At 44.8% G+C, this 23246-nt stretch overlaps 2 protein-coding genes across 2 annotated transcripts in view; one reads left to right on the top strand and one right to left on the bottom strand.

Annotated features, from left to right (window-relative positions):
* The first annotated feature begins 2803 nt into the window (after positions 1-2803).
* LOC138771164 (golgin subfamily A member 4-like) overlaps positions 2804-23246 on the top strand; it is a 36728-nt gene continuing 16285 nt past the window's right edge. The window contains exons 1-2 of the mRNA XM_069950686.1: positions 2804-2860; positions 18675-18828. Coding sequence (XP_069806787.1) covers positions 18691-18828 — 138 coding nt within the window. The 5' untranslated portion in view covers positions 2804-2860; positions 18675-18690. The remainder of the gene's footprint in view (positions 2861-18674; positions 18829-23246) is intronic.
* LOC138771360 (proteoglycan 4-like) lies at positions 15134-18104 on the bottom strand. Its single transcript, XM_069951008.1, has 4 exons — positions 18073-18104; positions 17116-17933; positions 16063-16779; positions 15134-15705 (listed from the first exon to the last, which is right to left on the bottom strand). Exons 1-4 carry the CDS (start codon positions 18102-18104, stop codon positions 15134-15136), a joined length of 2139 nt encoding a protein of 712 aa, XP_069807109.1.

Genomic DNA, 23246 nt, shown 5'->3' with positions numbered 1-23246 from the left:
GAGTATGTGGTATAGTAGGGTTATGTGGTATAGTAGGGATATGTGGTATAGTAGGAGTATGTGGTATAGTAGGGTTATGTGGTATAGTAGAAGTATGTGGTATAGTAGGGTTATGTGGTATAGTAGGGATATGTAGTATAGTAGGGTTATGTGGTATAGTAGAAGTATGTGGTATAGTAGGAGTATGTAGTTAAGTAGGGTTATGTGGTATAGTAGGGATATGTGATATAGTAGGGTTATGTGGTATAGTAGGGTTATGTGGTATAGTAGAAGTATGTAGTATAGTAGGGATATGTGGTATAGTAGAAGTATGTGGTATAGTAGGGTTATGTGGTATAGTAGGGATATGTAGTATAGTAGGGTTATGTGGTATAGTAGAAGTATGTGGTATAGTAGGAGTATGTAGTTAAGTAGGGTTATGTGGTATAGTAGGGATATGTAGTATAGTAGGAGTATGTGGTATAGTAGGGTTATGTGATATAGTAGGAGTATGTCATATAGTAGGAGTATGTAGTATAGTAGGAGTATGTCGTATAGTACGAGTATGTGGTATAGTAGTAGTATGTGGTATAGTAGGGTTATGTGGTATAATAGGGTTATGTAGTATAGTAGGGTTATGTGGTATAGTAGGGTTATGTGGTTTGGTAGGGATATGTGGTATAGGAGGGTTATGTGGTATAGTAGGAGTATGTGGTATAGTAGAAGTATGTAGTATAGTAAGGGTATGTGATATAGTAGGGTTATGTGGTATAGTAGGGTTATGTGGTTTAGTACGGATATGTAGTATAGTAGGGTTATGTGGTATAGTAGGAGTATGTAGTATAGTAGGGATATGTGGTATAGTAGGGTTATGTGGTTTGGTAGGGATATGTGGTATAGGAGGGTTATGTGGTATAGTAGGAGTATGTGGTATAGTAGAAGTATGTAGTATAGTAAGGGTATGTGATATAGTAGGGTTATGTGGTATAGTAGGAGTATGTGGTATAGTAGGGATATGTAGTATAGTAGTGATATGCAGTATAGTAGGGTTATGTGGTATAGTAGGGATATGTGGTACAGTAGGAGTATGTAGTATAGTAGGGTTATGTGGTATAGTAGGGTTATGTGGTATAGTAGGGTTATGTGGTATAGTAGGGAAATGTGGTATAGTAGGGATATGTAGTATAGTAGGGTTATGTGGTATAGTAGGGTTATGTGGTTTAGTAGGGATATGTAGTATAGTAGGGTTATGTGGTATAGTAGGGATATGTAGTATAGTAGGGTTATGTGGTATAGTAGGGTTATGTGGTATAGTAGGGTTATGTGGTTTAGTAGGGATATGTAGTATAGTAGGGTTATGTGGTATAGTAGGAGTATAAAGTATAGTAGGAATATATGGTATAGTAGGGATATGTAGTATAGTAGTGATATGCAGTATAGTAGGGTTATGTGGTATAGTAGGGATATGTGGTACAGTAGGAGTATGTAGTATAGTAGGGTTATGTGGTATAGTAGGAGTATGTAGTATAGTAGGGTTATGTGGTATAGTAGGGTTATGTGGTATAGTAGGGATATGTAGTATAGTAGGGTAATGTGGTATAGTAGGGTTATGTGGTATAGTAGGGTTATGTGGTTTAGTACGGATATGTAGTATAGTAGGGTTATGTGGTATAGTAGGAGTATGTAGTATAGTAGGGATATGTGGTATAGTAGGGTTATGTGGTTTAGTAGGAATATGTGGTATAGGAGGGTTATATGGTATAGTAGGAGTATGTGGTATAGTAGGAGTATGTGGTATAGTAGGGATATGTAGTATAGTAGGGGGGGCTTGTGCATAATTGGGGGGGGCATTAACTACTTACTGGGGACTTCTACCCAATGGAGGGCATTAACTACTTACTGGGGACTTCTACCCAATGGAGGGCATTAACTACTTGCTGGGGACTTCTACCTAATGGGGGGCATTAACTACTTACTGGGGGCTTCTGCATTTTTTTTTTTTTTGGGGGGGGGAGGCATTAACTACTTACTGGGGACTTCTACCTAATGGAGGGCATTAACTACTTACTGGGGGCTTCTACCTAATAGGTGGGCATTAACTATTTAATGGGGTCTTCTACCTAATGGGGGCATTAACTGCTTACTGGGGGCTTCTACCTAATGGGGGGCCTTAACTACTTGCTGGGGGCTTCTACCTAATGGGGGGGAATTAACTACTTATTGGGGGCTTCTACCTAATGGGTGGGTATTAACTACTTGCTGGGGGCTTCTCCCTAATTGGGGGGGGGGGGGGCATTAACTACTTACTAGGGGGCTTCTACCTAATGGGGGGCATTAACTACTTACTGGAGGCTTCTACCTAATGGGGGGCATTAACTACTTACTGGGGGCTTCTACCTAATAAGTAGGTATTAACAACTAAGGGCATCTACCTACCTGAGGAAACACCTACCCATTTGGGACCTATCTCCCATGGATTACATCCCCATCCTGCGATAAATTTTATTACATGTTGGGGGTTGTAATCCATGCAAGGCTGTCCCAAAAGGTACAACCTCCCTCCATGCAATATGTTACAATGGTCCATGGCAGAGTGGAGGTCCCCCGACCCTGTATGGGGCAGAGGATGGAGCGTCATTGTCAGTGAGCAGCAGATGTCTGTACGGTGAGTTGTAGAGAATAATTTAGGAGGGTGTGACACCAGCACCCGTCAGGGAGGAATGGACGGAGCCTGGTAGCTAGGTCCACGATGGGTGTGGAGGTGAAGGGTGTCACCTATGTCCTCCAATGTGTATAATATAAGGACACCCTGCCTTCTCAGCACTCAGCCGTCTCTGCTTCTCCCTGAGTCCACACAGAGATCTGCAGCTCACCTGGACAGGTAAATCCCATGTCCCCCAGGGTCCTCTCTGTCCTTTCTGTCTTCTAAACCATGATCTCTGGGATTACAAGAAAGCCTCAGGATAAGATTTGGAAAAGCGCCACTCCTAGCCATGGCTGGGTCAGGTATTGCAGCTGACCGATTCAGGTGAATAGAAGATGCAGGAGCAGCGCAGCTTGTAATCCCATACAACAGCTATCAGACTGCAGCAAACCCTACAGGTCCCATATAGTGAATGAGCGTAGTACCATATACACAGTTACCCCAAGCAAGAAGCTGTAAACAATATATTATTATATTTTATTATTATTATATATATATTACTCCTGTATTATCCTGGTGTACACTATATATTACTCCTGTATTATCCTGGTGTATACTATATATTACTCCTGTATCATCCTGGTGTATACTATATATTACTCCTGTATCATCCTGGTGTATACTATATATTACTCCTGTATCATCCTGGTGTATACTATATATTACTCCTGTATCATCCTGGTGTATACTATATATTACTCCTGTATCATCCTAGTGTATACTATATATTACTCCTGTATCATCCTGGTGTATACTATATAATATTCCTGTAACATCCTGGTGTATACTATATATTACTCCTGCATGATCCTGGTGTATACTATATCTCCCTACTCCTGTATCATCCTGGTGTATACTATATCCCCTTACTCCTGTATCATCCTGGTGTATACTATATATTACTCCTGTATCATCCTGGTGTATACTATATATTACTCCTGTATCATCCTAGTGTATACTATATATTACTCCTGTATCATCCTGGTGTATACTATATAATATTCCTGTAACATCCTGGTGTATACTATATATTACTCCTGCATGATCCTGGTGTATACTATATATTACTTCTGTATCATCCTGGTGTATACTATATATTACTCCTGTATCATCCTGGTGTATACTATATATTACTCCTGTATCATCCTGGTGTATACTATATAATACTCCTGTATCATCCTGGTGTATACTATATATTACTCCTGTATCATCCTGGTGCATACTATATATTACTCCTGTATCATCCTGGTGTATACTATATATTACTTCTGTATCATCCTGGTGTATAATATATATTACTCCTGTATCATCCTGGTGTATACTATATATTACTCCTGTATCATCCTGGTATATACTATATCTCCTTACTCCTGTATCATCCTGGTGTATACTATATCTCCTTACTCCTGTATCATCCTGGTGTATACTATATATTACTCCTGTATCATCCTGTTATATACTATATCTCCCTACTCCTGTATCATCCTGGTGTATACTATATCCCCTTACTCCTGTATCATCCTGGTGTATACTATATATTACTCCTGCATCATCCTGGTGTATACTATATATTACTCCTGTATCATCCTGGTGTATACTATATCTCCTTCCTCCTGTATCATCCTGGTGTATACTATATATTACTCCTGTACCATCCTGGTGTATACTATATATTACTCCTGTATCATCATGGTGTATACTATATATTACTCCTGTATCATCCTGGTGTATACTATATATTACTCCTGTATCATCATGGTGTATACTATATATTACTCCTGTATCATCCTAGTGTATACTATATCTCCTTACTCCTGTATCATCCTGGTGTATACTATATCTCCTTACTCCTGTACCATCCTGGTGTATACTATATCTCCTTACTCCTGTATCATCCTGATGTATACTATATATTACTCCTGTATCATCCTGGTGTATACTATATATTACTCCTGTATCATCCTGGTGTATACTATATCTCCTTACTCCTGTATCATCCTGGTGTATACTATATCTCCTTACTCCTGTATCATCCTGGTGTATACTATATCTCCTTACTCCTGTATCATCCTGGTGTATACTATATATTACTCCTGTATCATCCTGGTGTATACTATATATTACTCCTGTATCATCCTGGTGTATACTATATCTTCTTACTCCTGTATCATCCTGGTGTATACTATATCTCCTTACTCCTGTATCATCCTGGTGTATACTATATCTCCTTACTCCTGTATCATCCTGATGTATACTATATCTCCTTCCTCCTGTATCATCCTGGTGTATACTATATATTACTCCTGTATCATCCTGTTATATACTATATCTCCCTACTCCTGTATCATCCTGGTGTATACTATATCCCCTTACTCCTGTATCATCCTGGTGTATACTATATATTACTCCTGCATCATCCTGGTGTATACTATATCTCCTTCCTCCTGTATCATCCTGGTGTATACTATATATATTACTCCTGTATCATCCTGGTGTATACTATATATTACTCCTGTACCATCCTGGTGTATTCTATATATTAATCCTGTATCATCCTGGTGTATACTATATCTCCTTCCTCCTGTATCATCCTGGTGTATACTATATCTCTTTACTCCTGTATCATCCTGGTGTAAACTATATATTACTCCTGTATCATCCTGGTGTATACTATATATTACTCCTGTATCATCCTGGTGTATACTATATATTACTCCTGTATCATCCTGGTGTATACTATATATTACTCCTGTATCATCCTGGTGTATACTATATATTACTCCTGTATCATCCTGGTGTATACTATATATTACTCCTGTATTATCCTGGTGTACACTATATATTACTCCTGTATTATCCTGGTGTATACTATATATTACTCCTGTATAATCCTGGTGTATACTATATATTACTCCTGTAACATTCTGGTGTATACTATATCTCCTTATTCCTGTGTCATCCTGGTGTATACTATATATTACTCCTGTATCATCCTGGTGTATACTATATATTACTCCTGTATCATCCTAGTGTATACTATATATTACTCCTGTATCATCCTGGTGTATACTATATATTACTCCTGTATCATCCTGGTGTATACTATATATTACTCCTGTATCATCCTAGTGTATACTATATATTACTCCTGTATCATCCTGTATACTATATATTACTCCTTTATCATCCTGGTGTATACTATATAATATTCCTGTAACATCCTGGTGTATACTATATATTACTCCTGCATGATCGTGGTGTATACTATATCTCCCTACTCCTGTATCATCCTGGTGTATACTATATCCCCTTACTCCTGTATCATCCTGGTGTATACTATATATTACTCCTGTATCATCCTGGTGTATACTATATATTACTCCTGTATCATCCTAGTGTATACTATATATTACTCCTGTATCATCCTGGTGTATACTATATAATATTCCTGTAACATCCTGGTGTATACTATATATTACTCCTGCATGATCCTGGTGTATACTATATATTACTTCTGTATCATCCTGGTGTATACTATATATTACTCCTGTATCATCCTGGTGTATACTATATATTACTCCTGTATCATCCTGGTGTATACTATATAATACTCCTGTATCATCCTGGTGTATACTATATATTACTCCTGTATCATCCTGGTGTATACTATATATTACTCCTGTATCATCCTGGTGTATACTATATATTACTTCTGTATCATCCTGGTGTATAATATATATTACTCCTGTATCATCCTGGTGTATACTATATATTACTCCTGTATCATCCTGGTATATACTATATCTCCTTACTCCTGTATCATCCTGGTGTATACTATATCTCCTTACTCCTGTATCATCCTGGTGTATACTATATATTACTCCTGTATCATCCTGTTATATACTATATCTCCCTACTCCTGTATCATCCTGGTGTATACTATATCCCCTTACTCCTGTATCATCCTGGTGTATACTATATATTACTCCTGCATCATCCTGGTGTATACTATATATTACTCCTGTATCATCCTGGTGTATACTATATCTCCTTCCTCCTGTATCATCCTGGTGTATACTATATATTACTCCTGTACCATCCTGGTGTATACTATATATTACTCCTGTATCATCATGGTGTATACTATATATTACTCCTGTATCATCCTGGTGTATACTATATATTACTCCTGTATCATCATGGTGTATACTATATATTACTCCTGTATCATCCTAGTGTATACTATATCTCCTTACTCCTGTATCATCCTGGTGTATACTATATATTACTCCTGTGTCATCCTGGTGTATACTATATATTACTCCTGCATCATCCTGGTGTATACTATATATTACTCCTGTATCATCCTAGTGTATACTATATCTCCTTACTCCTGTATCATCCTGGTGTATACTATATCTCCTTACTCCTGTATCATCCTGATGTATACTATATATTACTCCTGTATCATCCTGGTGTATACTATATATTACTCCTGTATCATCCTGGTGTATACTATATCTCCTTACTCCTGTATCATCCTGGTGTATACTATATCTCCTTACTCCTGTATCATCCTGGTGTATACTATATCTCCTTGCTCCTGTATCATCCTGGTGTATACTATATATTACTCCTGTATCATCCTGGTGTATACTATATATTACTCCTGTATCATCCTGGTGTATACTATATCTTCTTACTCCTGTATCATCCTGGTGTATACTATATATTACTCCTGTATCATCCTGGTGTATACTATATATTACTCCTGTATCATCCTGGTGTATACTATATCTCCTTACTCCTGTATCATCCTGGTGTATACTATATCTCCTTACTCCTGTATCATCCTGATGTATACTATATCTCCTTCCTCCTGTATCATCCTGGTGTATACTATATATTACTCCTGTATCATCCTGTTATATACTATATCTCCCTACTCCTGTATCATCCTGGTGTATACTATATCCCCTTACTCCTGTATCATCCTGGTGTATACTATATATTACTCCTGCATCATCCTGGTGTATACTATATCTCCTTCCTCCTGTATCATCCTGGTGTATACTATATATATTACTCCTGTATCATCCTGGTGTATACTATATATTACTCCTGTACCATCCTGGTGTATACTATATATTACTCCTGTATCATCATGGTGTATTCTATATATTAATCCTGTATCATCCTGGTGTATACTATATCTCCTTCCTCCTGTATCATCCTGGTGTATACTATATCTCTTTACTCCTGTATCATCCTGGTGTAAACTATATATTACTCCTGTATCATCCTGGTGTATACTATATATTACTCCTGTATCATCCTGGTGTATACTATATATTACTCCTGTATCATCCTGGTGTATACTATATATTACTCCTGTATCATCCTGGTGTATACTATATATTACTCCTGTATTATCCTGGTGTACACTATATATTACTCCTGTATTATCCTGGTGTATACTATATATTACTCCTGTATAATCCTGGTGTATACTATATATTACTCCTGTAACATTCTGGTGTATACTATATCTCCTTATTCCTGTGTCATCCTGGTGTATACTATATATTACTCCTGTATCATCCTGGTGTATACTATATATTACTCCTGTATCATCCTGGTGTATACTATATATTACTCCTGTATCATCCTAGTGTATACTATATATTACTCCTGTATCATCCTGTATACTATATATTACTCCTTTATCATCCTGGTGTATACTATATATTACTCCTGTATCATCCTGGTGTATACTATATATTACTCCTGTATAATCCTGGTGTATACTATATATTACTCCTGTAACATTCTGGTGTATACTATATCTCCTTATTCCTGTGTCATCCTGGTGTATACTATATATTACTCCTGTATCATCCTGGTGTATACTATATATTACTCCTGTATCATCCTGGTGTATACTATATATTACTCCTGTATCATCCTGGTGTATACTATATATTACTCCTGTATCATCCTGGTGTATACTATATATTACTCCTGTATCATCCTGGTGTATACTATATATTACTCCTGTATCATCATGGTGTATATTGTATAATCCTGGTATATAGCGTATACGGTGTCCCTCTTGTGGTATATAGCATATACTGTGTCCCACTGGTGATATATAGCGTATACTGTGTCCCTCTGGTGATATATAGCGTATACTGTGCCCGCTGGTGGTATATAGCATACCCTGTGTCCCGCTGGTGGTATAAACCGTACACTGTGTCCTGCTGGTGGTATATAGCATACACTGTGTCCTGCTGGTGGTATATAGCATACGCTTTGTCCCGCTGGTGGTATATAGCGTATACTGTGTACAGCTGGTGGTATATAGCATATACTGTGTCCCGCAAGTGGTATATAGCGTATACTGTGTCCCGCTGGTGGTATATAGCGTACACTGTGTCTCGCTGGTGGTATATAGCGTACGTTGTGTCCCGCTGGTGGTATATAGCGTACACTGTGTCCTGCTGGTGGTATATAGCGTACGTTGTGTCCCGCTGGTGGTATATAGCGTACACTTTGTCCCGCTGGTGGTATATAGCGTACACTGTGTCCCGCTGGTGGTATATAGCGTATACTGTGTCCCGCTGGTGGTATATGGCGTATGTTGTGTCCCGCTGGTGGTATATAGCGTACACTGTGTCCCGCTGGTGGTATATAGCGTATACCATCAGAAGCCTCTCAGTGAGTGTGTCAGTACTTCGGGCCCCGGCACTGTGATATGGCGGAGGCCGGTTACGCCCTTCATGAATATGTGTATGATGGATCTCACCCCGGGGCGGATCGCACTTCTCTCACTGCAAAAAACTGCTGCAAAATGCCCAGTGTGAACGCAGCCGCTAACATGAGCATTAACCCCTTCATGGTAGAATAACAGTCGGGGGAGGGTGTGCAGACTCCCACAGCCTCCTATAAAGCATATAACTAGGTGACCATGGATCTGCGTATTGGGGGCCACACCGAGGGGCCACACTGTTACTGACAGAATACGGACAAGGCATGTCAGGTGGGATCCATCACTTCATCAGGACTTGATGCAGGGACCAATCTACTACTAACCATGGTCACTGGTATAATGAGTGGCACAGGATGGAGGTACTGGTACAGTGACTGGCACAGGATGGAGGTACTGGTACAGTGACTGGCACAGGATGGAGGTACTGGTACAGTGACTGGCACAGGATGGAGGTACTGGTACAGTGACTGGCACAGGATGGAGGTACTGGTACAGTGACTGGCACAGGATGGGGGTATTGGTACAGGAACTGGCACAGGATGGAGGTACTGGTACAATGACTGGCACAGGATGTAGGTACTGGTACAATGACTGGCACAGGATGTAGGTACTGGTACAATGACTGGCACAGGATGTAGGTACTGGTACAATGACTGGCACAGGATGGAGGTACTGGTACAGTGACTGGCACAGGATGTAGGTACTGGTACAGTGACTGGCACAGGATGGAGGTACTGGTACAGTGACTTGCACAGGATGGAGGTACTGGTACAGTGACTGGCAAAGGTTGGAGGTACTGGTACAGTGACTGGCACAGGATGGAGGTATTGGTACAGGAACTGGCACAGGATGGAGGTACTGGTACAGTGACTGGCACAGGATGGAGGTACTGGTACAGTGACTGGCACAGGATGGAGGTACTGGTATAATGACTGGCACAGGATGGAGGTACTGGTACAAGAACTGGCAAAGGATGGAGGTACTGGTACAGTGACTGGCACAGGATGGAGGTATTGGTACAGTGACTGGCACAGGATGGAGGTACTGGTACAGTGACTAGCACAGGATGGAGGTACTGGTACAGTGACTGGCAGAGGATGGAGATATCGGTTCTGTGACTGGCACAGGATGGAGGTACTGGTACAGTGACTGGCACAGGATGGAGGTATTGGTACAGTGAATGGCACAGGATGGAGGTACTGGTACAGTTAATGGCACAGGATGGAGGTACTGGTATAATGACTGGCACAGGATGGAGGTACTGGTACAAGAACTCGCACAGGATGGAGGTACTGGTACAGTTAATGGCACAGGATGGAGGTACTGGTACAGTGGCTAGAACAGGATGGAGGTACTGGTATAATGACTGGCACAGGATGGAGGTACTGGTACAAGAACTCGCACAGGATGGAGGTACTGGTACAGTGACTGGCACAGGATGGAAGAACTGGTACAGTGACTGGCACAGGATAGAGGTACTGGTACAGGAACTGGCACAGGATGGAGTTACTGGTACAATGACTGGCACTGGATTGAGGTACTGGTACAGTGACTGGCACAGGATGGAGGTACTGGTACCGTGACTGGCACAGGATGGAGGTACTGCTACAGTGAATGGCACAGGATGGAGATATCGGTTCTGTGACTGGCACAGGATGGAGGTACTGGTACAGTGACTGGCACAGGATGGAGGTACTGGTACAGGAACTGGCACAGGAAAGAGGTATTGGTAAAGTGACTGGCACAGGATGAAGGTACTGGTACAGTGACTGGCACAGGATAGAGGTACTGGTACAATGACTGGCACAGGATGGAGTTACTGGTACAATGACTGGCACAGGATGGAGGAACTGTTATAATGACTGGCACAGGATGGAGGTACTGGTATAATGACTGGCACAGGATGGAGGTACTGGTACAGTGACTGGCACAGGATGGAGGTACTGGTACAATGACTGGCACAGGATGGAGTTACTGGTACAGTGACTGGGACAGGATGGAGGTACTGGTACAGGAACTGGCAAAGGATAAAGGTATTGGTACAGTGACTGGCACAGGATGGAGGTACTGGTACAGTGACTGGCACAGGATAGAGGTACTGGTACAGTGACTGGCACAGGATGGAGGTATTGGTACAAGAACTGGCACAGGATGGAGGTACTGGTACAGTGACTGGCACAGGATGGAGGTACTGGTATAATGACTGGCACAGGATGGAGGTACTGGTACAGTGACTGGCACAGGATGGAGGTACTGGTACAATGACTGGCACAGGATGGAGGTACTGGTACAGTGACTGGCACAGGATGGAGGTACTGGTACATTGACTGGCACAGGATGGAGGTACTGGTACAGTGACTGGCACAGGATGGAGGTACTGGTACAATGACTGGCACAGGATGGAGGTACTGGTACAGTGACTGGCACAGGATGGAGGTATTGGTACAGTGACTGGCACAGGATGGAGGTACTGGTACAGTGACTAGCACAGGATGGAGGTACTGGTACAGTGACTGGCAGAGGATGGAGATATCGGTTCTGTGACTGGCACAGGATGGAGGTACTGGTACAGTGACTGGCACAGGATGGAGGTATTGGTACAGTGAATGGCACAGGATGGAGGTATTGGTACAGTGAATGGCACAGGATGGAGGTACTGGTACAGTTAATGGCACAGGATGGAGGTACTGGTACAAGAACTTGCACAGGATGGAGGTACTGGTACAGTGACTGGCACAGGATGGAGGTAATGGTACAGGGACTGGCACAGGATGGAGGTATTGGTACAGTGACTTGCACAGGATGGAGGTACTGGTACAGTGACTGACACAGGATGGAGGTACTGGTACAGTGAATGGCACAGGATGGAGGTAATGGTACAGGGACTGGCACAGGATGGGGGTACTGGTACAGTGAATGGCACAGGATGGAGGTATTGGTACAGTGACTGGCACAGGATGGAGGTACTGGTACAGTGACTGGCACAGGATGAGATATCGGTTCTGTGACTGGCACAGGATGGAGGTACTGGTACAGTGACTGGCACAGGATGGAGGTACTGGTACAGTGACTAGCACAGGATGGAGGTACTGGTACAGTGACTAGCACAGGATGGAGGTACTGGTACAGTGAATGGCACAGGATGGAGGTATTGGTACAGTAACTGGCACAGGATGGAGGTACTGGTGCTGTGGCTGGCACAGGATGGAGGTATTGGTACAGTGAATGGCACAGGATGGAGGTATTGGTACAGTGACTGGCACAGGATGGAGGTACTGGTGCTGTGGCTGGCACAGGATGGAGGTACTGGTGCTGTGGCTGGCACAATGGAGGCAGGTAGTATGGCAGTGACTGGCAGAGGATGGAGATATCGGTTCTGTGACTAGCACAGGATGGAGGTACTGGTACAGTGACTAGCACAGGATGGAGGTACTGGTACAGTGAATGGCACAGGATGGAGGTATTGGTACAGTGACTGGCACAGGATGGAGGTACTGGTGCTGTGGCTGGCACAGGATGGAGGTAATGGTGCTGTGGCTGGCACAGGATGTAGGTACTGGTACAGTGAATGGCACAGGATGGAGGTACTGGTGCTGTGGCTGGCACAGGATGGAGGTAATGGGGCAGTCACTGGCACAGGATAAAGGGTTCAGTGTAATGACTGGCACAGGGTGGAGGGATCGGTGTAATGACTGGCACAGGATGGAGGTACTGGTACAGTGACTGGCACAGGATGGAGGTATTGGTACAGTGACTGGCACAGGATGGAGGTATTGGTACAGTGAATGGCACAGGATGGAGGTACTGGTACAGTGACTGGCAGAGGATGGAGATATCGGTTCTGTGACTGGCACAGGATGGAGGTATTGGTACAGTGAATGGCACAGGATGAAGGTACTGGTGCTGTGGCTGGCACAGGATAAAGGGTTCGGTGTAATGACTGGCACAGGGTGGAGGGATCGGTGTAGTGCCTGGAAAAGAATGAAGGGATCGGTGTAATGACTGGCATAGGTAGAAGGACGGGTGCAGGGACTGGCACAGGATGGAGGTACTGGTACAGTGACTGGCACAGGATGGAGGTACTGGTGCAGTGACTGGCACAGGATGGAGGTATTGGTACAGTGAATGGCACAGGATGGAGGTACTGGTACAGTGACTGGCACAGGATGGAGGTACTGGTACAGTGACTGGCATAGGTAGAAGGACGGGTGCAGGGACTGGCACAGGATGGAGGTACTGGGGCAGTGACTGGTACAGGATGAAGGGTTCGGTGTAATGACTGGCACAGGATGGAGGTACTGGTACAGTGACTGGCACAGGATGGAGGTATTGGTACAGTGAATGGCACAGGATGGAGGTACTGGTACAGTGACTGGCACAGGATGGAGGTATTGGTACAGTGAATGGCACAGGATGGAGGTACTGGTGCTGTGTCTGGTACAGGATGGAGGTACTGGTACAGGATGGAGGTACTGGTACAGGATGGAGGTACTGGGGCAGTGACTGGCATAGGTAGAAGGACGGGTGCAGGGACTGGCACAGGATGGAGGTACTGGGGCAGTGACTGGTACGGGATGAAGGGTTCGGTGTAATGACTGGCACAGGATGCCTAGTATGCAGTGCCCCCTTCCAGTCAGGTCACAGCATCTCCATGGCATCTCTTCATCGTTCCCTCCTTAATTACAAGGTGCCTAGATCCCTCCATTCACCAGGTTGGCACAAGGTGCAGTGTGCCGGGACTTTTCTACCTGCACATTTATACTAATTCTTTTCTCATCTGGTCCTAGAACGTTTCCCAGATGGACCATGGGACCAAGCTGCCGACAGACAGCTCTGGTGCTGGAGCCTTCCTCTGAGAACAAAGAGGGTGGGCAGTGGAACTCCACCATGCCTGATCCCTATCTTCACCGACATCTTCTGCGAGTGGAGACTCGGGAGGCCCCGATACACTTTTTTCAAACAGCCTAACCTGCTACCAGCGAAAGGCTCGGCCAACATCAGTATATAGTGTAAGGAGACTTCTAGATGGAAGTAGACCAAGCGTCCAAGGAGATGATGGGGAGATCGGTCGGCAGTAGCACAAGACCAGAGATTTGTCTTTAATCGGTTATAAAGAGACTGGATAGGCTGTGGGAAGATATGGTCTCTATTGGGAAGATATGGTCTCTATTGGGAAGATATGGTCTCTATTGGGAAGATATGGTCTCTATTGGTAAGATATGGTCTCTATTGGGAAGATATGGTCTCTATTGTGAAGATATGGTCTCTATTGGGAAGATATGGTCTCTATTGTGAAGATATGGTCTCTATTGGGAAGATATGGTCTCTATTGGGAAGATATGGTCTCTATTGGGAAGATATGGTCTCTATTGGGAAGATATGGTCTCTATTGCAGGTGGTAGAGTCAGAAGATCAGGGGACCTGGGGTTCTACTTCTTCTCATATTTGGTCCAAAGCTTAGAGTAAGGAAAAAACATAGGACACACTGGAAGTTGTAGGGTTGGCTCTCAGAGCCGTAGGATTGGGTTTCGCAATTGAAGATTTAGATTGCGGAGTTGTAGGTTTGAATTTCGAAGTGGTAGGTTTTGGGTTTCAGAGCTGTAAGATTGGGTTAAGAAGTAGTAGGATCGAGCTGCATTTCGGAATTGTAGGATTGACTTTCAGAATTCCATAATTGGGTTTTAGATATGTAAGATTGGGTTGGCTTTCAAAGTTGTAGTTTTGGGTTTCAGATTTGTAGGTTTGGGTTTTGGAGTTGAAGGTGTTGGTTTCAGAGTTAACGGTTTAGGTTTCGGAGTTAACGGTTTGGGTTTTGGAGTTGTAGGATTGGGTTTTGGAGGTAACGGTGTAGGTTTCGGAGTTGAAGGTTTGGGTTTCGGAGTTGTAGCTTTGGGTTTCGGAGTTGAAGGTTTGGGTTTCGGAGTTGTATCTTTGGGTTTTGGAGTTGTAGGTTTGGGTTTCAGAGTTGTATCTTTGGGTTTCGGAGTTGTATCTTTGGGTTTTGGAGTTGTAGGTTTGGGTTTCAGAGTTGTATCTTTGGGTTTCGGAGTTGTATCTTTGGGTTTTGGAGTTGTAGGTTTGGGTTTCGGAGTTGAAGGTTTGGGTTTCGGAGTTGTAGCTTTGGGTTTCGGAGTTGTATCTTTGGGTTTTGGAGTTGTAGGTTTGGGTTTCGGAGTTGAAGGTTTGGGTTTCGGAGTTGTAGCTTTGGGTTTTGGAGTTGAAGGTTTGGGCTTTGGAGTTGTAGGTTTGGGTTTCGGAGTTGTATCTTTGGGTTTCGGAGTTGTATCTTTGGGTTTTCGGAGTTGTATCTTTGGGTTTTGGAGTTGTAGGTTTGGGTTTTGGAGTTGTAGGTTTGGGTTTTGGAGTTGTAGGTTTGGGTTTTGGAGTTGTATCTTTGGGTTTTGGAGTTGTAGCTTTGGGTTTTGGAGTTGAAGGTTTGGGCTTTGGAGTTGTAGGTTTGGGTTTCGGAGTTGTATCTTTGGGTTTCGGAGTTGTATCTTTGGGTTTTCGGAGTTGTATCTTTGGGTTTTGGAGTTGTAGGTTTGGGTTTTGGAGTTGTAGGTTTGGGTTTTGGAGTTGTAGGTTTGGGTTTTCGGAGTTGTATCTTTGGGTTTCGGAGTTGTAGGTTCGGGTTTTGGAGTTGTAGGTTTGGGTTTTGGAGTTGTAGGTTTGGGTTTTGGAGTTGTAGGTTCGGGTTTTGGAGTCTTAGGTTTGGGTTTTGGAGTTGTAGGTTTGGGTTTTGGAGTTGTAGGTTTGGGTTTCGGAGTTGTAGGTTTGGGTTTTGGAGTTGTAGGTTTGGGTTTTGGAGTTGTAGGATTGGGTTTTGGAGTTGTAGGTTTGGGTTTTGGAGTTGTAGGTTCGGGTTTTGGAGTTGTAGGTTCGGGTTTTGGAGTCTTAGGTTTGGGTTTTGGAGTTGTAGGTTTGGGTTTTGGAGTTGTATCTTTGGGTTTCGGAGTTGTAGGTTTGGGTTTTGGAGTTGTAGGTTTGGGTTTCGGAGTTGTAGGTTTGGGTTTCGGAGTTGTAGGTTTGGGTTTTGGAGTTGTAGGTTTGGGTTTTGGAGTTGTATCTTTGGGTTTTGGAGTTGTAGGTTCGGGTTTTGGAGTTGTATCTTTGGGTTTTGGAGTTGTAGGTTTGGGTTTTGGAGTTGTAGGTTTGGGTTTCGGAGTTGTAGGTTTGGGTTTTGGAGTTGTAGGATTGGGTTTTGGAGTTGTAGGTTTGGGTTTTGGAGTTGTAGGTTTGGGTTTTGGAGTTGTAGGTTTGGGTTTTGGAGTTGTAGGTTTGGGTTTTGGAGTTGAAGGTTTGGGCTTTGGAGTTGTAGGTTTGGGTTTCGGAGTTGTATCTTTGGGTTTCGGAGTTGTATCTTTGGGTTTTCGGAGTTGTATCTTTGGGTTTTGGAGTTGTAGGTTTGGGTTTTGGAGTTGTAGGTTTGGGTTTTGGAGTTGTAGGTTTGGGTTTTGGAGTTGTATCTTTGGGTTTTGGAGTTGTAGCTTTGGGTTTTGGAGTTGAAGGTTTGGGTTTCGGAGTTGTATCTTTGGGTTTCGGAGTTGTATCTTTGGGTTTTCGGAGTTGTATCTTTGGGTTTTAGAGTTGTAGGTTTGGGTTTTGGAGTTGTAGGTTTGGGTTTTGGAGTTGTAGGTTTGGGTTTTCGGAGTTGTATCTTTGGGTTTCGGAGTTGTAGGTTCGGGTTTTGGAGTTGTAGGTTTGGGTTTTGGAGTTGTAGGTTTGGGTTTTGGAGTTGTAGGTTCGGGTTTTGGAGTCTTAGGTTTGGGTTTTGGAGTTGTAGGTTTGGGTTTTGGAGTTGTAGGTTTGGGTTTCGGAGTTGTAGGTTTGGGTTTTGGAGTTGTAGGTTTGGGTTTTGGAGTTGTAGGATTGGGTTTTGGAGTTGTAGGTTTGGGTTTTGGAGTTGTAGGTTCGGGTTCTGGAGTTGTAGGTTCGGGTTTTGGAGTCTTAGGTTTGGGTTTTGGAGTTGTAGGTTTGGGTTTCGGAGTTGTATCTTTGGGTTTCGGAGTTGTAGGTTTGGGTTTTGGAGTTGTAGGTTTGGGTTTCGGAGTTGTAGGTTTGGGTTTCGGAGTTGTAGGTTTGGGTTTTGGAGTTGTAGGTTTGGGTTTTGGAGTTGTATCTTTGGGTTTTGGAGTTGTAGGTTCGGGTTTTGGAGTTGTATCTTTGGGTTTTGGAGTTGTAGGTTTGGGTTTTGGAGTTGTAGGTTTGGGTTTCGGAGTTGTAGGTTTGGGTTTTGGAGTTGTAGGATTGGGTTTTGGAGTTGTAGGTTTGGGTTTTGGAGTTGTAGGTTTGGGTTTTGGAGTTGTAGGTTTGGGTTTCGGAGTTGTAGGTTTGGGTTTTGGAGTTGTAGGATTGGGTTTCGGAGTTGTAGGTTTGGGTTTTGGAGTTGTATCTTTGGGTTTTGGAGTTGTAGGTTCGGGTTTCGGAGTTGTAGGCTTCATCATTAGAGAAGAGTGGCTGACATGATTCGGCTCTTCCAGCCTGAGCCAAGCACCAAGGATGTTTATTAGACATTTTATATGAAAAACTCCTATGAGGTGTGAGTGGAATATCCTGGGTACCAGGGTTACTGTCCTTGCGTCTGACCGCCATATTGCCCTCCCATGATCACCCTACTCACTTTCTGGGCTCCGTTACTGGGAGTGCTGACATTGCTGGAGGGTTACTGGTCAGTAGATGATACTGGGCTTATTATATGGTTTGTGGAGTCGTCAGCTTATTACGGGGTTATAACTGTACGATGTGTTCCGCTGGAGCTGCCATGTAATTATACACATTGAGGCCATCACCATAATGTCAGGCGTGCCGTGAGGTTGCAGAATGAGGAGACATCCCACCAGTTACGTCCTTTTGACCTGTTTTTGACCATGAGCAGGCTGTGATGAGTAACAGCGTTTCTTATGTATTTATTTTTGGGTTAGGGCGCGGTGCTATCACGCTCTTATAATCAATGTCCATATATCTGTCATACTAGGTAGGTACATTATACTCTCCGAGGGGCCAACACCCATATGTAGAGTTCATGGTGGCAAAACAAGCTCCGAGGCCTCCAGTGCTGATGGTCTTGGTGGTGTGAACTGGCACCTAAAGGGGGCGGCACATTAATCTCTGCTATGAGTCTCCTCCTCCAAGTGTACTGTAACTACTAAAGCCGGACACGACCCACCGAACATGCTGTCCCCTATCTGCTCTTCTGACACTCTTCTTACTTCCATCCTTCAGTGCCCATCCAGCCACAATGGCCAACCTCCTGGACGCCATCCGTAAGATCATAGACACCTTCCACAGCTACAGCAGCCAAAGGGAGCCCTGCGATAAGCTGGACATAGAAGGATTCCAGAAGCTGATCCAGACCCAGTTTGCCGATGTGATTGAGGTGAGATCCGGCACGTTGGACTTCGCTTACATCTCCAGATAATATCACCGGCTCTTTGTACTTCCTGCAGCAGCGGCTTATTCTGAAGGCAAAGAGGTTGCAGTCGTAGTAAGCCATTGTAGATTGTTGAAGCTTAAAGGGGGATTCCACTCATGCATAACCTCTGATATGTTGCTGCCCATGCTGAGACTAACAATTTCTTCCATACTTGTTATTATCTATTCAGTCTCCTTCCCCCAGTTCTCAGCTGCTGCTTTCTGCTGAAGACACAAAAATCTCTGTGTGAGCCTTTCTCTCTGTCTCCCCTTCCTCCCCCCTCCCTTCTGAGACGGCTGATGTAAACACGTCCCTGGCAGGCTGTATCTGCCACGTTGTAGCTTCTTTATAATGCTAGGAGGGTTATACTGAGGTCAAGTTGCTAATGAACTCACTGTGATTAACCCTCCCAGCATTACAAAGAAGCTACAATGTTGCAGAAACAGCAAGCCAGAGACTTGTTTACATCAGCTGTCTCAGAAGGGAGGGGGAAGGGAGGGGGGGGGAACGAGGGAAAAGCTCACACACAGATTTTTGTGTCTTCAGCGGAAAGCAGCAGCTGAGAACATGGGGAAGGACCCTGAATAGACAATAACAAGTATGGAAGGAATAGTTAGTCTCACCATGGGCAGCAACATATCAGAGGTTATGTCTGAGTGGAGTACCCCTTAAAGTCCCCCCCCCTTCATATTATGTGCACCCTCATAGGTTGCTGCTATGATCAGAGCTCCCTGCCCGTGCACCCCCCCCCCCCCCCCCTATACTGATAGACGTCCACATGACAGCCCCCAACCATCTTTTGCAGTCTTGTAGGCGTCAGGGTCATGGACTCTGCCCTGGCTGTATACACCTGGCAGTGCAGCACTGATCACACTGCAGCACTGATCACACTGCAGCACTGATCACACTGCAGCACTGATCACACTGCAGCACTGATCACACTGCAGGCAGATCTCAGCTTTGTGATCAGCGTCTTCGATGTGACGGGCGTGACCGCTGATATATTTAATTATAAAGGAGAAAAGGAGCTTAAAGGGGTTATCTTGTGACTCACTCGGATACCGAGAGTCCTAAGAGACTATTAATAGCTGCTGTAATGTCACCTGCAGTGGCAGATAATATAGCAATGTCATCATCCAATGGTGGAGGTGCCTGGTGCTGCTGGGAAAGCATGTGTCTCCTCCTCCCTCTGGCAGCTGACTTTCCCTGCAGAAGGAGTCTTCGCAGCTATACTGCTATACTGCTCCTTCTTTGAAAAACAGAAGGCTACTTCTATTAACTGAGCATGTGTGTCCTCCAGTACTCAGCACAATAGGTTTATGGGAACAGTGACTGAGCATGTGTGTCCTCCAGTACTCAGCACATTAGGTTTATGGGAACAGTGACTGAGCATGTGTGTCCTCCAGTACTCAGCACATTAGGTTTATGGGAACAGTGACTGAGCATGTGTGTCCTCCAGCACTCAGCACATTAGGTTTATGGGAACAGTGACTGAGCATGTGTGTCCTCCAGCACTCAGCACATTAGGTGGATGCAACAGTGACTGAGCATGTGTGTCCTCCAGCACACAGAACATTAGGTTTATGGGGACAGTGACTGAGCATGTGTGTCCTCCAGCACACAGAACATTAGGTTTATGGGGACAGTGACTGAGCATGTGTGCCCTCCAGCACTCAGCACATTAGGTGGATGAGGACAGTGACTGAGCATGTGTGTCCTCCAGCACTCAGCTCATTAGGTGGATGGGGGCAGTGACTGAGCATGTGTGTCCTCCAGCACTCAGCACATTAGGTGGATGGGGGCAGTGACTGAGCATGTGTGCACTCCAGCACTCAGCACATTAGGTGGATGGTACAGTGACTGAGCATGTGTGTCCTCCAGCACTCTGTTTATTAGATGGATGGGAGGAGTGACCGAGCATGTGTGTCCTCAAGCACGCAGCACATTAGGTAGATGGGGGCAGTGACTGAGCATGTGTGTTCTCCAGCACGTAGCACATTAGGTAGATGGGGGCAGTGACTGAGCATGTGTGTCCTCCAGCACTCAGCACATTAGGTGGATGGGACAGTGACTGAGCATGTGTGTCCTCCAGCACTAAGCACATTAGGTGGATGGGGACAGTTACTGAGCATGTGTGTCCTCCAACACTCAGAACATTAGGTGGATGATGGCAGTGATTGAGCATGTGTGTCCTCCAGCACTCAGCACATTAGGTGGATGGGAACAGTGTTTGAGCATGTGTGTCCTCCAGCACTCAGAACATTAGGTTTATGGGGACAGTGACTGAGCATGTGTGTCCTCCAGCACTCAGCACATTAGGTGGATGCGACAGTGACTGAGCATGTGTGTCCTCCAGCACTCAGAACATTAGGTTTATGGTGACAGTGACTGAGCATGTGTGTCCTCCAGCACTCAGCACATTAGGTGGATGCGACAGTGACTGAGCATGTGTGTCCTCCAGCACACAGAACATTAGGTTTATAGGGACAGTGACTGAGCATGTGTGTCCTCCAGCACTCAGCACATTAGGTGGATGAGGACAGAGACTGAGCATGTGTGTCCTTCAGCACTCAGCAGATTAGGTGGATGGGGGCAGTGACTGAGCATGTGTGCACTCCAGCACTCAGCACATTAGGTGGATGGGACAGTGACTGAGCATGTGTGTCCTCCAGCACTCTGTTTATTAGATGGATGAGAAGAGTGACCGAGCATGTGTGTCCTCAAGCACGCAGCACATTAGGTAGAGGGGGGCAGTGACTGAGCATGTGTGTTCTCCAGCAATCAGCACATTAGGTGGAGGGGCAGTGACTGAGCATGTGTGTCCTCCAGCACTCAGCACATTAGGTGGATGGGACAGTGACTGAGAATGTGTGTCATCCAGCACTTAGCACATTAGGAAGATGGGACAGTGATTGAGCATGTGTGTCCTCCAGCACTCAGCACATTAGGTGGATGGGGACAGTGACTGAGCATGTGTGTCCTCCAGCACTCAGCACATTAGGTGGATGGACAGTGACTGAGCATGTGTGTCCTCCAGCACTAAGCACATTAGGTGGATGGACAGTTACTGAGCATGTGTGTCCTCCAACACTCAGAACATTAGGTGGATGGTGGCAGTGATTGAGCATGTGTGTCCTCAAGCACTCAGCACATTAGGTGGATAAGAACAGTGTTTGATTATGTGTGTGTCCTCCAGCACTCAGAACATTAAGTTTATGGGGACAGTGACTGAGCATGTGTGTCCTCCAGCACTCAGAACATTAGGTTTATGGGGACAGTGACTGAGCATGTGTGTCCTCCAGCACTCAGCACATTAGGTGGATGGGGACAGTGACTGAGCATGTGTATCCTCCAGCACTGTTTATTAGATGGATGGGAAGAGTGACCGAGCATGTGTGTTCTCCAGCACTCAGCACATTAGGTGGAGGGGCAGTGATTGAGCATGTGTGTCCTCCAGCACTCAGCACATTAGGTGGATGGGAAAAGTGATTGAGCATGTGTGTCCTCCAGCACTCAGAACATTAGGTTTACGGTGACAGTAACTGAGCATGTGTGTCCTCCAGCACTCAGCACATTAGGTGGATGGGGACAGTGACTGAGCATGTGTGTCCTCCAGCACTCAGCACATTAGGTGGATGGGCACAGTGACTGAGCATGTGTGTCCTCAAGCACTCAGCTCATTAGGTGGATGGGGACAGTGACTGAGCATGTGTGTCCTCCATCACTCAGTTTATTAGGTGGATGGGACAGTGACTGAGCATGCGTGTCTTCCAGCACTCAGCACATTAGGTGGATGGGAAGAGTGACTGAGCATGTGTGTCCTCCAGCACTCAGCACATTAGGTGGATGGGGACAGTGACTGAGCATGTGTGTCCTCCAGCACACAGCACATTAGGTGGATGAGGACAGTGACTAAGCATGTGTGTCCTCCAGCACTCAGTATATTGGGTGGATGGGGCCAGTGACTGAGCATGTGTGTCCTCCAACACTCAGCACATTAGGTGGATGAGGACAGTGACTGAGCATGTGTGTTCTCCATCACTCAGCACATCAGGTGGAGGGGACAGTGACCGAGCATGTGTTTCCTCCATCACTTAGTTTATTAGGTGGAGGGGACAGTGACTGAGCATGTGTGTCCTCCAGCACTCAGCACATTAGGTGGATGGGAAGAGTGACTGAGCATGTGTGTCCTCCAGCACTCAGCACATTAGGTGGATGAGGAAAGTGACTGATCATGTGTGTCCTCCAGCACTCAGCACATAAGGAGGATGGTGGCAGTGACTGAGCATGTGTGTCCTCCAGCACTCAGCACATTAGGTGGATGGGACAGTGACCGAGCATGTGTGTCCTCCAGCACTCAGCTCATTAGGTGGATGAGGACA

Source organism: Dendropsophus ebraccatus, chromosome 13 (genome assembly GCF_027789765.1).
Source record: "Dendropsophus ebraccatus isolate aDenEbr1 chromosome 13, aDenEbr1.pat, whole genome shotgun sequence".
Classification (NCBI taxonomy): domain Eukaryota; kingdom Metazoa; phylum Chordata; class Amphibia; order Anura; family Hylidae; genus Dendropsophus; species Dendropsophus ebraccatus.
This window is presented reverse-complemented; position numbering and strand designations above follow the sequence as displayed.

Excerpts from the sequence above, each read along its gene's own strand:
- LOC138771360 (XM_069951008.1), bottom strand. The coding sequence starts at position 18,104 with ATGTCAGCACTCCCAGTAACGGAGCCCAGAAA. Across the intron at positions 16,780-17,115 it reads CGAACCTACAACTCCGAAAC|AACCCAAACCTACAACTCCA; the intron begins CCAAAGATACAA and ends ATACAACTCCGA. Across the intron at positions 15,706-16,062 it reads CGAACCTACAACTCCGAAAC|AACCCAAACCTACAACTCCA; the intron begins CCAAAGATACAA and ends ATACAACTCCGA.